The 15697-nt window shown below is 49.3% G+C and overlaps 1 protein-coding gene across 3 annotated transcripts in view; it reads left to right on the top strand.

Annotated features, from left to right (window-relative positions):
• Positions 1–15697, top strand: part of ABCA3 (ATP binding cassette subfamily A member 3) — a 63808-nt gene that overhangs the window by 15327 nt on the left and 32784 nt on the right. For 2 of the 3 annotated variants that reach the window (XM_016928621.4, XM_054668706.2), the window contains exons 6-10: positions 41–168; positions 884–1049; positions 4751–5010; positions 6840–6956; positions 7201–7321. In XM_016928621.4, the coding sequence (XP_016784110.2) occupies positions 41–168; positions 884–1049; positions 4751–5010; positions 6840–6956; positions 7201–7321 (792 nt within the window). The remainder of the gene's footprint in view (positions 1–40; positions 169–883; positions 1050–4750; positions 5011–6839; positions 6957–7200; positions 7322–15697) is intronic. The other variant, XM_024350042.2, reaches the window with a different exon arrangement.

Below are 15697 nucleotides of genomic sequence, written 5' to 3'. Positions count from 1 at the left end.
CCGATTGGGCAACCACAGCTCCCGTGCTCTCTCTCCGCAGTGCGCGGCTTTCCCTCCGAGAAGGACTTTGAGGACTACATTAGGTACGACAACCGCTCGTCCAGCGTGCTGGCAGCCGTGGTCTTCGAGCACCCTTTCAACCACAGCAAGGAGCCCCTGCCGCTGGCGGTGAGACGTGTGGCCGGGCCGAGCAGTCACAGCCCATCAGCAAGGCCTCCGCTTCCTCCCGCGTCACTAGTTCAACCTGTAAAAGGCACTGCTTTCCCTTAAACCTCTGCCTGCCTGCGAGTCAATAGCAGTCACTCCTTTGGGTCTGATAGTATCATCACAGTCCCCGCCAAGGGGACCTTGGTGACATTTTAACCCACGGGGCAGAACAGGTTAGAAAATGCACCTGCCTGTGGCCGCCCCACGCTCCTTTCTGTTCCCTCATTTTATGAAAGATATTACTGGTCTCCAGGACAGAGTCTAATAAGATAGATAAGGAAAGTAGTAGGTATTTAGGACTTAAATATGATCTGGCAGAAAGAAAGAAAGTGAGGTTTTTGCTTGCCTGATGGCATTAAAATTAGGAAGCCATCAAGTCCATCTAGCATTGTGGTTGGCGGCCCTCCAGGGATCCTGAACACTCGGTGGCACTTCACATTGGAATTAGGAATGGCCAAGAACCACCCCCCAAAAGGGGCCCCTGTGTGGCTCCCTGCTCCTGCTGGGACAGGGACCACTCAGTGTGACATTCCGGGGCCCGTTGGAGATACTCAGAGGCGGGGGAGTGGTGAGTTCTCGGCTGTGACAGCCCCCCAAGCGCTCTCCCACTCCACCCTGTTGTTTGCCCCTCTGTCTGGATCTCTCGGAACAGCTGGTTTTCTCTTTGTTTCCACAGGTGAAATATCACCTACGGTTCAGTTACACACGGAGAAATTACATGTGGACCCAAACAGACTCCTTTTTCCTGAAAGAGACAGAAGGCTGGCACACTACTTCCCTTTTCCCGCTTTTCCCAAACCCAGGACCAAGGGAACCTACATCCCCTGATGGCGGAGAACCTGGTGAGAAGCTCGGTTAGGGTTCGTGTTACCAGCCCGGGCTGTTGACTAGTGACAGTCATATGGGGGCAGCCCCACTTTGCAAAAGTATTTCTTGAAGAAATACTTTTCAGGACATTTGGCTTGGTTCCAAGTCTTTGCTATTGTGAATAGTGCCGCAATAAACATACGTGTGCATGTGTCTTTATAGCAGCATGATTTATAATCCTTTGGGTATATACCCAGTAATGGGATTGCTGGGTCAAATGGTATTTCTAGTTCTAGATCCCTGAGGAATCGCCACACTGACTTCCACAATGGTTGAACTAGTTTACAGTCCCACCGACAGTGTAAAAGTGTTCCTATTTCTCCACATCCTCTCCAGCACCTGTTGTTTCCTGACTTTTTAATGATCGCCATTCTAACTGGTGTGAGATGGTATCTCACTGTGGTTTTGATTTGCATTTCTCTGATGGCCAGTGATGATGAGCATTTTTTCATGTGTCTTTTGGCTGCATAAATGTCTTCTTTTGAGAAGTGTTTGTTCATATCCTTTGCCCACTTTTTGATGGGGTTGTTTGTTTTTTTCTTGTAAATTTATTTGAGTTCATTGTAGATTCTGGGTATTAGCCCTTTGTCAGATGAGTAGATTGCAAAAATTTTCTCCCATTCTGTAGGTTCCCTGTTCACTCTGATGGTAGTTTCCTTTGCTGTGCAGAAGCTCTTGAGTTTAATTAGATCCCATTTGTCAATTTTGGCTTTTGTTGCCATTGCTTTTGGTGTTTTAGTCATGAAGTCCTTGCCCATGCCTATGTCCTGAATGGTAATGCCTAGGTTTTCTTCTAGGGTTTTTATGGTTTCAGGCCTAACATTGAAGTCTTTAATCCATCTCGAATTAATTTTTGTATAAGGTGTATGGAAGGGATCTGGTTTCAGCTTTCTACATATGGCTAGCCAGTTTTCCCAGCACAGGAAGGGGAACATCACACACTGGGGCCTGTTGTGGGGTGGGGGGGCGGGGGGAGGGATAGCATTAGGAGATATACCTAATGTTAAATGATGAGTTAATGGGTGCAGCACACCAGCATGGCACATGTATACCTATGTAACTAACCTTCACATTGTGCACACGTACCCTAAAACTTAAAGTATAATTAAAAAAAAAAAAGAAAGAAATACTTTTCAGGAACATTTACTCTTGTTTATAGGAAAAGTAAAACATCCAGTATAACTGGTTTCTGAAAGACTAAAATAATCCTTGAAGATAGCAAAGGCCTTTTCTCTATATCCTGAACGATGTGCTCTTGAATGAAACATTCGTATTTCAGCTTTTTTTTTTTTTTTTTTCAGACAGAATCTTGCTCTGTCGCCAAGCTGGAGTGCAGTGGCACGACCTCGGCTCACTGCAACCTCTGTGTCCCAGGTTCAAGCGATTCTCCTGCCTCAACCTCCCAAGTAGCTGGGATTACAGGCGCACACCACCATGCCCAGCTAATTTTTGTATTTTTAGTAGAGACGGGGTTTCACCACGTTGGCCGGGATGGTCTCGATCTCTTGACCTCATGATCCACCCACCTCGGCTTCCCAAAGTTCTGGGATTACAGGCGTCAGCCACCACACCCAGCTGTACGTCAGCTTTTAAAAGCTCCCGTTTGAGTCCTTGGGGCTTGGTTTACATTTTCCTTTTCTGCCGGGCCTTTTCTGTGTACAGACTTACTGGCATTTTTAGCTCCGTGGTCCTTGTGCACCTGATCCATGGTTTGACGGAATCAGTGTGGTGTTCATGGAAGCCAGATCTTGGTTACTCTGATGCCCCATCAGTGTGTGTCTTCGTGTGGACCTGGGCAGGTGGTTGGTACGTGTGCCTCCTCTGAAGCATGGTCTTGTCTTGGAACTGAGCTAGGGACAGCCAAGAAGTGACTCGGACCCAGGACTAGGCTTAGCTGTCAGGCCAAGAAAGACCCCACTGCAGGTTCTGGGTGGAAGTCCAGGGTGTTCTGGAGAACGTCGTATTTCACGGGTCTGGCAGGAGACAGAACTCATGGAAGTTTGCCATGGAAGTCACAGCAACGTCCCATCCCTCCATGAGGCATGACTCTGAGACACAAGCGCCAGGCAGGCAGGAGACAGCATGCATGCAGCCAGCGCTTAGCGATGTCCCTTACTGGTGCCAGGGCTGCCACCAGGCTAATGCTCTAGGGCAAGATTTTACATCTAGAAAAGGAACTAAGATGAACAAGACCTGGTGTGGGGTGTGTGAGGCCTCAGAGCGATGCCCTTGACAGGTCACCCAGCCTGGAGCTCAGGAGAAGCTATGTCCAGCTGTCACACATGATGCTTGCTGCCTGCAGCAGGGGACTACAGGAGGGGACACTGGCTGCTGAGACTGGGGCCCGGGCAGGAGCTCCTCAGCTCCCTCCTGTTTTGGGGGAACAATTCCCTAAGCTTGGAAGCAAGAGAAAACCAATCTCAAAGGAAAAGACTGACAGATTTCAGCATGTACAAACTGGAAATTTGCCAGACACGAAAAGGCCTAATGGTGGTTTAAAAAAAAAAAAAAAAAAGCACATAGCAGACTGGGGAAAACCTTTGTGGCAAATGACACAGAGTAAATATCTTTTGCTAGAAAAAAAAAGTTTTGTTATTAAGAATAGTCGGTTAGTCCTCAGCAAGACAGACAGAGAACCTGAGGGGGAAGAAAAGTTGGCTGGAAAAACTATCTCCTAGTAAAGCCCCAGGAGATATAACGTGTGTGAGACTGGCATGGCACAGGGACTGGTCAATTCTAGCCTCAGTTTTGCCTCCAGATATCCATGCCTTAGACCCACTAATATGCCTGATGAGAATTCAGCCCTCAGGCTGGGCACAGTGGCTCACACCTGTCATCCCAGCATTGGGAGGCTGAGGCAGGCAGATCACCTGAGGTCAGGAGTTCGGGACCAGCCTGGCCAACATAGTGAAACCCTGTCTCTACTAAAAACACACACACACAAAAAAATTAGCTGGGCGTGGTGGTGTGCACCTGTAATCCCAGCTACTCGGGAGGCTGAGGCAGGAGAATTGCTTGAACCCAGGAGGCAGACGTTGCAGTGAGCCGAGATCGCGCCACTGCACTCCAGCCGGAGTGAGAGAGCAAGACTGTCTCAAAAAAAAAAAAAAAAAAAAAAGGCCAGGTGCAGTGGCTCACGCCTGTAATCCCAGCACTTTGGGAGGCCGAGGTGGGTGGATCATGAGGTCAGGAGATCCAAACCATCCTGGCTAACACAGTGAAACCCCGTCTCTACTAAAAATACAAAAAATTAGCTGGGCGTGGTGGTGTGCACCTGTAGTCCCAGCTACTCGGGAGGCTGAGGCAAGAGAATCGCTTGAACCTGGGAGGTGGAGGTTGCAGTGAGCCAAGATCGTGCCACTGCACTCCAGCCTGGGTGACAGAGTGAGATTCCATCTCAAAAAAAAAAAAAAGTGATCATGTGTGTGATTTTTTTTGTGTGTTGTGTTAGTTACAAAGTGGAAGTGACAATCACATCACTCTTCTCATTTGCTGTCAGTGTGTGGTGCGTTTCCTTCCTTCTCCTGTGGGACCACTGAGCGGCCACGGGGGTCCTGAGCTGAAGTCACTCTGTTGCCCCAAGCATCTCTTCCCCCATGGACCCCATGCACATGGCCCTCTGCCCTCGAGAGCAGCTCCTCGAGGTGGCTGGGCCATCCTCTGCTCCTGCACCCAGGGTACATCCGGGAAGGCTTCCTGGCCGTGCAGCATGCCGTGGACCGGGCCATCATGGAGTACCATGCCGATGCCGCCACACGCCAGCTGTTCCAGAGACTGACGGTGACCATCAAGAGGTTCCCGTACCCGCCATTCATCGCAGACCCCTTCCTCGTGGCCATCCAGTACCAGCTCCCCCTGCTGCTGCTGCTCAGCTTCACCTACACCGCGCTCACCATTGCCCGTGCTGTCGTGCAGGAGAAGGAAAGGAGGCTGAAGGTGACTGCCCGCTTTGGCTCCCCAACGCTCTAGAAACCGCGCTGTCCTGGGGAGGCCATGTCCAAAGGCTTGGTGTTTTAGTATTTTTTTTTTTTTTTTTTGAGTTGGAGTCTCACTCTGTCGCCCAGGCTGGAGTGCAGTGGTGCGATCTCGGCTCACTGCAAGCTCTGCCTCCCGGGTTCACGCCATTCTCCTGCCTCAGCCTCCCGAGTAGCTGGGACTATAGGTGCCTGCCACCACACCCAGCTAATTTTTTGTATTTTTAGTAGAGACGTGGTTTCACCGTGTTAGCCAGGATGGTCTCGATCTCCTGACCTTGTGACCCGCCCGCCTCGGCCTCCAGAAGTGCTGGGATTACAGGCGTGAGCCACCGTGCCCGGCCGGAGGTCTTTCTATATTGCCGAGGCTGGTCTCAAACTCTTGGCCTCAAGAAATTCTCCCATCTCAGCCTCCCATCTCATTCTCCCACAGTGCCGGGATTACAGGCATGAGCTGTAACACCTGGCTAGGGGCTCGTTTTGAGGCTGCCCAGTTGTTCATCTGCTTGGTGCCATAAATAACTCATAAAACTATGCAGCATTGAGGGAGTCAGCAGTGGGCTATAAAATGATCCTGAAAAAAAAAAAAGTGTGCACATATGCAGATACACAGATCAAACAAATAGGGCAAAACGTGAAACGGTTACTGAACCTAAGTGGTGGGAATGTGAGAGACCATTGTGCTCCTCTTCCCGCTGTTCTGTAGGTCAGAAATTATGCATAAGAATGGGCTAGCCCTGGGCACTGGCTCACACCTGTAATCCCAGCACCTTGGGAGGTCGAGGTGGGCAGATCACTTGAGGTGAGGAGTTCAAGACCAGCCTGGACAGCATGGTGAAACCGTGTCTCTACTAAAAATACAAAAATTAGCCAGGCGTGGTAGCGTGCACCTAATCCCAGCTGCTTGGGAGGCTGAGGCACGAGAATTGCTTGAACCCGGGAGGTGGAGGTTGCAGTGAGCCAAGATCGCACCACTGCACTCCAGCCTGGGCAGCAGAGCAAGACTCCATCTAAAAAAAAAAAAAAAAAGAAAGAAAAAGAAATGAGGAGCTGAATTTTTAACTTTATTTTTAATTAACTTCAGTTGAGACGGCCACACCTGGCTGCTGGCTGCCGTATTGGTCAGTGTGGCTGCCTTAGGACTCCCCAGGCGCTTTTGGTCAGTGAAGGAACTGGGTTTCCTCATCACCACGCCTGACTCCTTGGTGGGGCAGGTGAGGAAGGAAGGTGTGGTCAGAGCCGACCCATCACTGCGCCTCGTCCTTCACTGCAGAGGTTCTGGGCCCCTCCTTTCAGAGTAGAGGAGGTTGAGGGAATGAATGGCTATGGCATCCACAGCTATGGTCTGATCTGTGGTCACGTCTCACAGCCATGGAGGCTGGTGTTGACGTGGTTGGGAACTGGCAGGGTCTTTCGGCCCACCCCCAGAAGGGCTGGGCTCCTGCCGCCTGACGTAGGATCCGAGCTGCACTGCATAGCTTCGGGGGACGATCTCAAGTACCAAGAAAGACTGGGGAGCATGCACTGGGAGTGTGGAATCGCTCTACAGAATGGAGGGCTGGCCGGGTGCAGTGGCTTATGCCTGTAATCCCAGCACTTTGGGAGGCTGAGGCAGGCAGATCACTTGAGCCCAGGAGTTTGAGCAAGATGAGCCTGGCCGACATAGTAAGACCCTGTCGAATGCAGGGCTGCTGGGACAGTCGGACTCAGGCCTGCTGCCGTCCAGCCTGGCACATGCCATCCTGGCGGGCAGTGACGGGCCCCCAGCAGCGTGATGGCTTCTCTCCCCAGGAGTACATGCGCATGATGGGGCTCAGCAGCTGGCTGCACTGGAGTGCCTGGTTCCTCTTGTTCTTCCTCTTCCTCCTCATCGCCGCCTCCTTCATGACCTTGCTCTTCTGTGTCAAGGTGAGCATGGCGTCGGTGGGGCTCTGGTGAGGACGGGGAGAGCCAGGGCACCACAGGAGGGCCCTCTTGGGAAGAACTTTGTGGTCAGAGACTTCAGAGAGAATCTGTCCCTCATGGGGGAGAGGAGCTGTCGATGTCCCACTCCTCTTGGTGGAGCCGCATCCCTGTGACCAGGGATGGTCAGGAGTCCTCCTGGTCCACCTTTGCCGGCCCACCACGCCCGACTCCTGCCTGTGCCCTGCAGGTGAAGCCAAATGTAGCCGTGCTGTCCCGCAGCGACCCGTCCCTGGTGCTCGCCTTCCTGCTGTGCTTCGCCATCTCTACCATCTCCTTCAGCTTCATGGTCAGCACCTTCTTCAGCAAAGGTGAGCCCCAGTCATGGGGCAGAGTGGGGTTGCCAAGGGGCCAAGGGCCATCTGCATGGAAATAACCCAGAGGCTGTGATCGGAAGGGAGAGTGGCCTGGTGGAGCTGCCCAGGGAGGAGCTGACCAGGGGAAGGTTGGACTGGGAGGAGGAAAGTCAGCGTAATTTAGGGAGAAGGAGAATTCAGAGAAGGCAGGTGTGTGGCTGGCCATGCCGAGTGCTGTCCAGCAGCCCAAAGGGAAGGCGAGCCAGAAGTGAGGACAGTGAGCCCGGCCATGTGCAGAGCCTTGCGGTGACAGTTACGTTGAAGATCATTTTTCCTGTCTGGATTTTGTGTGTCACTTTGTTATCATTCTCTTTTGCTTCTTTGTTTTCCTTTCCTGCCTTCTGTTGGCCTTCTGTAGTGCCTTTTACCTCGGATGGTTCAGAGGCTATAAGTTGTGTTTCTCTTTTTTTAGTGATTACCTTTAATGTTTCACTTGATTACTTACCTCTAAAATTCCAAAAAGTGAAGTTATTCAGTATGCCCAGGCTCCTCCCAGGTAAAACTCCAACCTCACCACCACTCTAAGTACTTTTAGAGGTTCCCAGTTTTTTGGTTTTTTTTTCGAGCAGTCTTGCTCTGTTGCTCAGTCTGGAGTGCATTAGTGCGATCTTGGCTCACTGCAGTCTCTGCCTCTGGGATTCAAGTGATTCTTGTGCCTCAGCCTCCTGAGTAGCTGGGATTACAGGCGTGTGCCACCATGCCTGGCTAATTTTTTTTTTTTTTTTTTTTTTTTTTTGCATTTTTAGTAGAGACGGGGTTTTCCCATGTTGTCCAGGCTGGTCTTGAAATCCTGACCTCAAGCGATCCATACTCCTTGGCTTCCCAAAGTGCTGGGATTACAGGTGTGAGCCACTGCACTTGGCCTTTTTTTTCTTTTCTTTTCTTTTTTTCTTTTCTTTTTTTTTTTTTTTTTGAGACTGCCTCTTGTTCTGTTGCCCAGGCTGGAGTGCAATGGCACAGACAAAGCTCACTGCAGCCTTGAACTGCTGGGCTCAAAGCTATCTTCCAGCCTCAGCCTTCTGAGTAGCTCACACCACCGTTACCTGCCACCACACCTAGCTTTTTTTTTTTTTTTTTCCTCACCATGTTTCCCAGACTGGTCTTGAACTCCTGATCTCAAGTGATCCTCCTACCTCAGCCTCCCAAAGCATTGGGATTACAGGTGTGAGCCACCATGCCTGACCTCCTAACTTTTGTTGTTGTCTAGTTTGTTTTATTATTAAAGAAAACCTAAGTGACCAGGCATGGTAGCTCACACCTGTAATCCTAGCACTTTAGGAGGCCAAGGCAGGAGGATCACTTGAGCCCAGGAGTTTAAGACCAGCCTAGGCAACATGGCAAGACCCTGTCTCTACAAAAAAAAAAAAAAAAAGTTTAAAAATTAGCCAGGTGTGGTGGCATGCCCCTGTGGTCCTAGCTACTTGGGAGGCTGAGGTGGGAGCATTGCTTAAGCCCAGGTGGCGGATGTTGCAGTGAGCTGAGTTTGTACCACTGCATTCCAGCCTGGATAATGAGAGGGACCCTGTCTCAAAAAAAGAAAAAAAATCATCAGCAGTTACTTCCTATGTGACATTCCTGTGCTTTGCCAACATATCTGATGTGCACGTGATTTTCGTGTACCTGGCTTTTTAGAGTCACTCTTCTCTGTGTTGAAGCCCATCTTTGAGTAGTTCTTCTAGTGGGCATTGGTAAGTGGTCAGTGCTTTCGACTTTGTATGTCCAAAGGTGTCTGTATTTTGCCCTCACTCCTATATAGTATTTTAGCTGCCTGTGAAATTCTCCACAGATAGGTATTCTTCCTTGGCAATTTTATAATATTACCTTATTGCCATCTGATACTCATTGTTAGTGGGAGTCTGCCAAAAGTCTAGGTGTGATTTTTCTTTATGAACATTTCGATCTGAGGGCTCATGTGTCTTTGGTTAGAATTTCAATGAGATTTCGGGTAATATCTCATCAGACTTTGCTGTGTGTGTGTGTGTGTGCGTGTGTAAAATACATACAACAATTTATGACCGGGCACCATGGCTGACGCCTGTAATCCCAGCAATTTGGGAGGCCAAGGCGGGCGGATCATGAGGTCAGGAGATCGAGACCATCCTTGCCAACACAGTGAAACCTCGTCTCTACTAAAAAAAAAAATACAAAAATTAGCCGGGCGTGGTGGCGGGTGCCTGTAGTCCCAGCTACTCGGGAGGCTGAGGCAGGAGAATCGCTTGAACCCAGGAGGCGGAGGTTGCAGTGAGCCAAGATTGTGCCACTGCACTCCAGCCTGGCAACAGAGAAGACTCCGTCTCAAAAAAAAAAAAGGAGCGGGCACTATGGCTCATGCCTGTAATCCCACTTTGGGAGGCCAAGGCTGGCAGATCATCTGAGGTTGGGAGTTCGAAACCAGCCTGACTAACATGGAGAAACCCTGTCTCTACTAAAAATACAAAATTAGCCAGGTGTGGTGGCACATGCCTGTAATCCCAGCTTCTTGGGAGGCTGAGGCAGGAGAATCGCTTGAACCCAGGAGGCAGAGGTAGCAGTGAGCCGTGATCACGCCACTGCACTCCAGCCTGGGCAACAAGAGTGAAACTTGGTCTCAAAAAAAAAAAAAATTACCATTGTGGCCACTTTAAGCATTCACATCGTTGTGCACCCACCCCCATGTCCACCTCCAGAATGGTTTTCATGTTTCCCGACTGAAACTCAGTCCCTGTGAAACACTGACTCCCCCACCCCCGTTCCCTGGAAACCAGCATCCTACTTCCTGTCCCTATGAGTTTGATGACCCTGGGGACTTCATGTAAGAGGAATAGTACAGTGTTTATATGCTGTGCCTGGCTTATTTCACTGAGCATAGCATCCCCAAAGTTCATCTGTATTGTAGCCTGAATTCCCCTCCTTTTCAAGGCTAGATGATATTCCATAATGTAGATGGGCCACATTTTGTTTACTTGTTCATCCATCGACAGACTCTTGGGTGTCCCTGTGTTGTGGCTGTCATGAGTGTGCTGTGCTGGACATGGGTCCCTGCTTTTCATTCTTTGGGCATACACCCAGAAGCGAAGTTGCTGAATCCTATGGCAATTCCATGTTTAGCTTTTGAGAGAGACTGTCAGACTGTCTTTCCCGCAGTGTCTGTACCACTGCGCATTCCCACCAGCAGCGCACAGGTTGCCAGTCTCCTGCATCCTCGTGAACACCTGTTGTTTTCTGATTGATTGTTTTTTATAGTCGCCATCCTAATGGGTGTGAGGGGGTATCTCTCAGTCTTTCACGTCTCTTAATTACTTTTTTTTTTTTGAGATGGAATCTCGCTCTGTTGCCCAGGCTAAGTGTAGTGGCACAATTGGCTCACTGCAACCTCCGCCTCCCGGATTCAAGTGATTCTCCTGCCTCAGCCTCCCAAGTAGCTGGGATTACAGGCGCCCGCCACCATACTCGGCTATTTTTGTAGAAACCGGGTTTTGCCATGTTGTCCAGGCTGGTCTCAAACTCCTGACCTCAAGTGATCCTCCCACCTCCGTCCCCCAGAGTGCTGGGATTACAGGCATGAGCCACCACGCCTGGCCTCTTAATTTCTTTTCTTTTTTTAACTATACTTTTACAACCCCCTGTCTTCTTTTTTTTTTTTTTTTTTTTTTTGTGACAGAGTCTTACTCTGTCGCCTAGGCTGGAGTGTAGTGGCACAATCTTGGCTCACTGCAAACTCTGCTGCCTGGGTTCAAGCAATTCTCCTGCCTCAGCCTCTGAGTAGCTGGGACTACAGGTGCAAGCCAGCATGCCCAGCTAATTTTGTATTTTTAGTAGAAACGGGGTTTCACCATGTTGGCCAGGCTGGTCTTGAACTCCTGACCTCAGGTGATCCACCAGCCTCAGCCTCCCAAAGTGCTGGGATTATAGGCGTGAGCTACCACACCTGGCCCCAGATGGTTTTATAGTGACACCCAGATGCTGCTTGCCTTTTCCACCATGCTGACATTTGTAGTGACAGTGCAAAAACAATGATGAGCAAAACCACCAGACCCTAAGCATAAATCAAGACACCAAGCCATACTTATCACTGTGTTCTCCACTGCCACATACTCACGACAAGCAAACAAACAAACAATGCCAGCTTATTTTTAAAATTTTTTTTGTTTTGAGGCATGGTCTCGTTCTGTTGCCCAGGCTGGAGTGCAGTGGCGTGATCTCGACTCACTGCAACTGTCTCCCAGGGCTCAAGTGATCCTCCCACTTCAGCCTCCCTCCCAAGCAGCTGGGGCCACAGGTGTACAACACCATGCCCAGCTAATTTTTGTAGTTTTTGTAGAGCTAGGGTTTCACCATGTTGCTCAGGCTGAAAAAAAAAAAAAATGCAATTTCGGCCGGGCATGGTGGCTCATGCCTGTAATCCTAGCACTTTGGGAGGCCGAGGCGGGCAGATCACCTGAGGTCAGGAGTTCGAGACCAGCCTGGCCAACATGGTGAAACCCCGTCTCTACTAAAAATACAAAAAAAATTTGCTGGGCGTGGTCGTGGGCACCTGTAATCCCAGCTACTCGGGAGGCTGAGGCAGGAGAATCACTTGAACCCGGGAGGCGGAGGTTGCAGTGGGCCGAGACTGTGCCATTGCACTCCAGCCTGGGCAACAAGAGTGAAACTTCATCTCAAAAAAAAAAAAAGAAAAAAAATGCCAATTTCACTCATGAATGTCCTTGACAAAGCAGTAAAAAAAAAAACTTTATTAAATCTCGACTCTCAAATATACTTCGTTTAGTATTCTGTGTGACGAAATGGGATGTACACATAAAGTACTTGTACTGAACCATGGATTATCTTGAGGAAAAGTACATGTACAGTTGCTTGAGTTGTCAGCAAAACTAGCCACTTTTTCCATGGGGCACCATTTTTGCTTGAAGGAGCAACCACTAGACTATAGTTATTCCCCCTCGGGTGTTTGGTAGGCATTTTCTCCAGTAGGAGCCTGTCTTTTTAAGGAAAACAACTGGTAGTTTCTGACATCAATACTGCAGTTCAAGCTTTCAGGCAAAAAATAGAATTTTGCAAACTCAAATCTGTGACTTCCTAGTACTTAACTTTTCATGGAGCCAGTGATAACATTAACAAATGTAATTTTTTTAATATTGTATGATAAAATATGCCAGCGTTTGGAACATTTGTGTAACTCAAAAAGCAGTATTTTCCAAACGAACTAATGCATCATGTTATAAAATCATACAAGAGTAAAAATCCAAAGTGTAGCCAGGCGCAGTGGCTCATGCCTGTAATCCCAGCATTTTGGGAGACTGAGGTGGGCGGATTGCCTGAACTCAGGAGTTCAAGACCAGCCTGGACAACATGGTGAAACCTTGTCTCTACTAAAAATACAAAAAATTAGGCTGGGCACAGTGGCTCACGCCTGTAATCCCAGCACTTTGGGAGGCCGAGGTGGGTGGATCACGAGGTCAGGAGTTCAAGAGCAGCCTGGCCAAGATGGTGAAACCCCGTCTCTATTAAAAATACAAAAATTAGTCGGGCATGGTGGTGGATGCCTGTAATCCCATCTACTCAGTAGGCTGAGGCAGGGAATTGCTTGAACCTGGGAGTCGGAGGTTGCATTGAGCCAAGATCGTGCCACTGCACTCCAGCCTGGGCGACAGAGCGAGACTCTCTCTCCAAAAATTAAAAAAAAAATCCAAACTGCAGGATAAACCAGTGGATGTTAATGTAACAGAGCGCAAAAAGTTCGTTGGTTACTTCATGGCAACTAACCTTTCCGAAATTACTGCTTGTTCAGTGGCTCTTGCATGGTATAGTATCAAAGAAGAATATCCACAGATATCTGTAAAAACCATTACAATACCCTTTACTTTTCCAACTATATATCTGTGGGAAGGCAGATTTTCTTTATATACATCAACCAAACAACATAAAAGGGTAAATAGGGCTGGGCGCGGTGGCTCACGCCTGTAATTCCAGCACTTTGGGAGGCCGAGGCAGGCGGATCACGAGGTCAAGAGATCGAGACCACCCTGGCCAACATGGTGAAACCCCGTCTCTACTAAAAATACAAAAATTAGCTGGGTGTGGTGGCGCTCGCCTGTAGTCCCAGTGACTCGGGAGGCTGAGGCAGGAGAATTGCTTGAACCCAGGAGGTAGAGGTTTCAGTGAGCCAAGGTCGTGCCACTGCACTCCAGCCTGGTGACAGAGCAAGACTCCATCTCAAAAAAAAAAAAAAAAAAGAAAAGAAAGAAAAGGGTAAATAGGCAGATATGAGGACCGAGCTATAATCTGCTAAGTCAGACATTATGGAGGTTTACAAAAATGTGAAACATCGTTCCTGACTGAAGCACCAGAGGTGGGGAAAAAGACCAATAAAGAAAAAAAAAAAAAAAATCAGCTGGTCACAGTGACTCACATCTCTAATCCCAGCACTTTGGGAGGCCAAGATGTGCAGATTGCTTGTGCCCAGGAGTTCAAGCCCAGCCTGGGCAACATGACGAAAACCTGTCTTTACTTAAAAATACAAAAAACATTAGCCTGGCCCGGTGGTGCATACCTGTAGTCCGAGCTACTCAGGAGGCTGAGTTGGGAGAATCGCTTGAGCCCGGGAGGCAGAGGTTGCAGTGAGCTGAAATCACACCACTGCACTCCATCCTGGGCGATAGTATGAGACCCTGTCTCAGGAAAAAAAAAAAAAGAAAGAAAAAAAAGTTGGAAAAACCACTGCTGCTCTTCTCAATAAATTGTGGAAAGTGTGTGTGTGGGTGTTTTGTTTGTTTGTTTGTTTGTTTGTTTTGAGACAGAGTCTCACTCTGTCGCTAGGATGGAGTGCAGTGACCCTATCTCGGCTCACTGCAACCTCCGCCTCCCGGGTTCAAGCGATGCTCCTGCCTCAGCCTCCTGAGTAGCTGCGACTACAGGCGCGCATCACCACCCATGCCCAGCTAATTTTTGTATTTTTAGTAGAGACGGGGTTTCACCATGTTGGCCATGATGGTCTTGATCTCTTGACCTTGTGATCTGCCCACCTCAGCCTCCCAAAGTGCTGGGATTACAGGCATGAGCCACCACACCCAGCCGGGGTTTTTTTCATAAATGTATGTTAACTTGTAGTGGATTTGTTATTGTTATTCTTAAATTTAACAGAATTTTTAAATGTTCTTAGTATTAATTTCTCACAGAATAAATATGGATATATATATATAACCCACATTTAAAAAGCCCTTTGGTGTCGTTAATAATTTTTAAGGATAGAAAAGGGTCTTAAGACCAAAGATTTTGATGGCTGGGCACGGTGACTCAGACCTGTAATCCCAACACTTTGGGAGGCCAAGGCGGGAGGATCCCTTGAGCCTAGGAGCTTTAGACTATCCCTGACAAAATAGGGAAACCCATCTCTACAAAAACATTTAAAAATTAGCTAGGCATGGTACTGCGTGCCTGTGGTCCCATCTGCTCTCCCTAGCTGGAGGTGGGAGGACTTCTTGGGCCCGGGAGGTGGAGGCTGCAGTGAGCCATGATGGCACCACTGTACTCCAGCCTAGGTGACAGAGGGGGACTCGATCTCAAAAGGAAAAAAAGAAAAGAAAACCAAACAGTTCGAGCACTGCTGGCGTGGACAGAAAACATGCCCATCTCTCCACTCTCCGTAATCCACTCTCTCACCTCTTCCGGCTCCTTCTCACATGTCACCTCCTCGAAGCCTTCCCGGCCGTCGGGAGCCTCTTCTCCCATCCTGCGCCTCCTTGCTGCATCCAGCATGTGTCTCCATCCAGCACACCTTGCTCTCTGTCTCCCCGCTATATTCCAGGCGTGGGAGGGGAGGGATTTTCTCTGTTTTGTGTGGGGCTGCCTCCCGGTGCTTAGAACAGAGTAGGTGCTCAGTGCGTATCTGACGAATGCATGAATGAACGAATGAGAGAGATCAGGCAACCCAGGCAGAAGTGGGGCTTAGGCAGGCTGGGCACGGTGGCTCACGCCTGTAATCCCAGCACTTTGGAAGGCCAAGGCCGGGGGATCACGAGGTCAGGAGATCGAGACCATCCTGGCTAACACGGTGAAACCCTATCTCTACTAAAAAATACAAAAAATTAGCCGGGCGAGGTGGCGGGCACCTGTAGTCCCAGCTACTTGGGAGGCTGAGGTAGGAGAATGGCGTGAACCCGGGAGGCGGAGCTTGTAGTGAGCTGAGATCGTGCCACTGCACTCCAGCCTGGGCGACAGAGCGAGACTCCTTCTCAAAAAAAAAAAGAAGTGGGGCTTAGGCGGGAATCAGGGGTTTGGGATCAGCCACGTGAGGTGTGCAGTGTCAGGGAGGCAGCTGGATGGGAGGTGGAGGAGGGGCTGGAGGTGTTGGTG

The sequence above is a fragment of the Pan troglodytes genome, chromosome 18 (assembly GCF_028858775.2).
Source record: "Pan troglodytes isolate AG18354 chromosome 18, NHGRI_mPanTro3-v2.0_pri, whole genome shotgun sequence".
NCBI classification, from domain to species: Eukaryota; Metazoa; Chordata; class Mammalia; order Primates; family Hominidae; genus Pan; species Pan troglodytes.
This window is presented reverse-complemented; position numbering and strand designations above follow the sequence as displayed.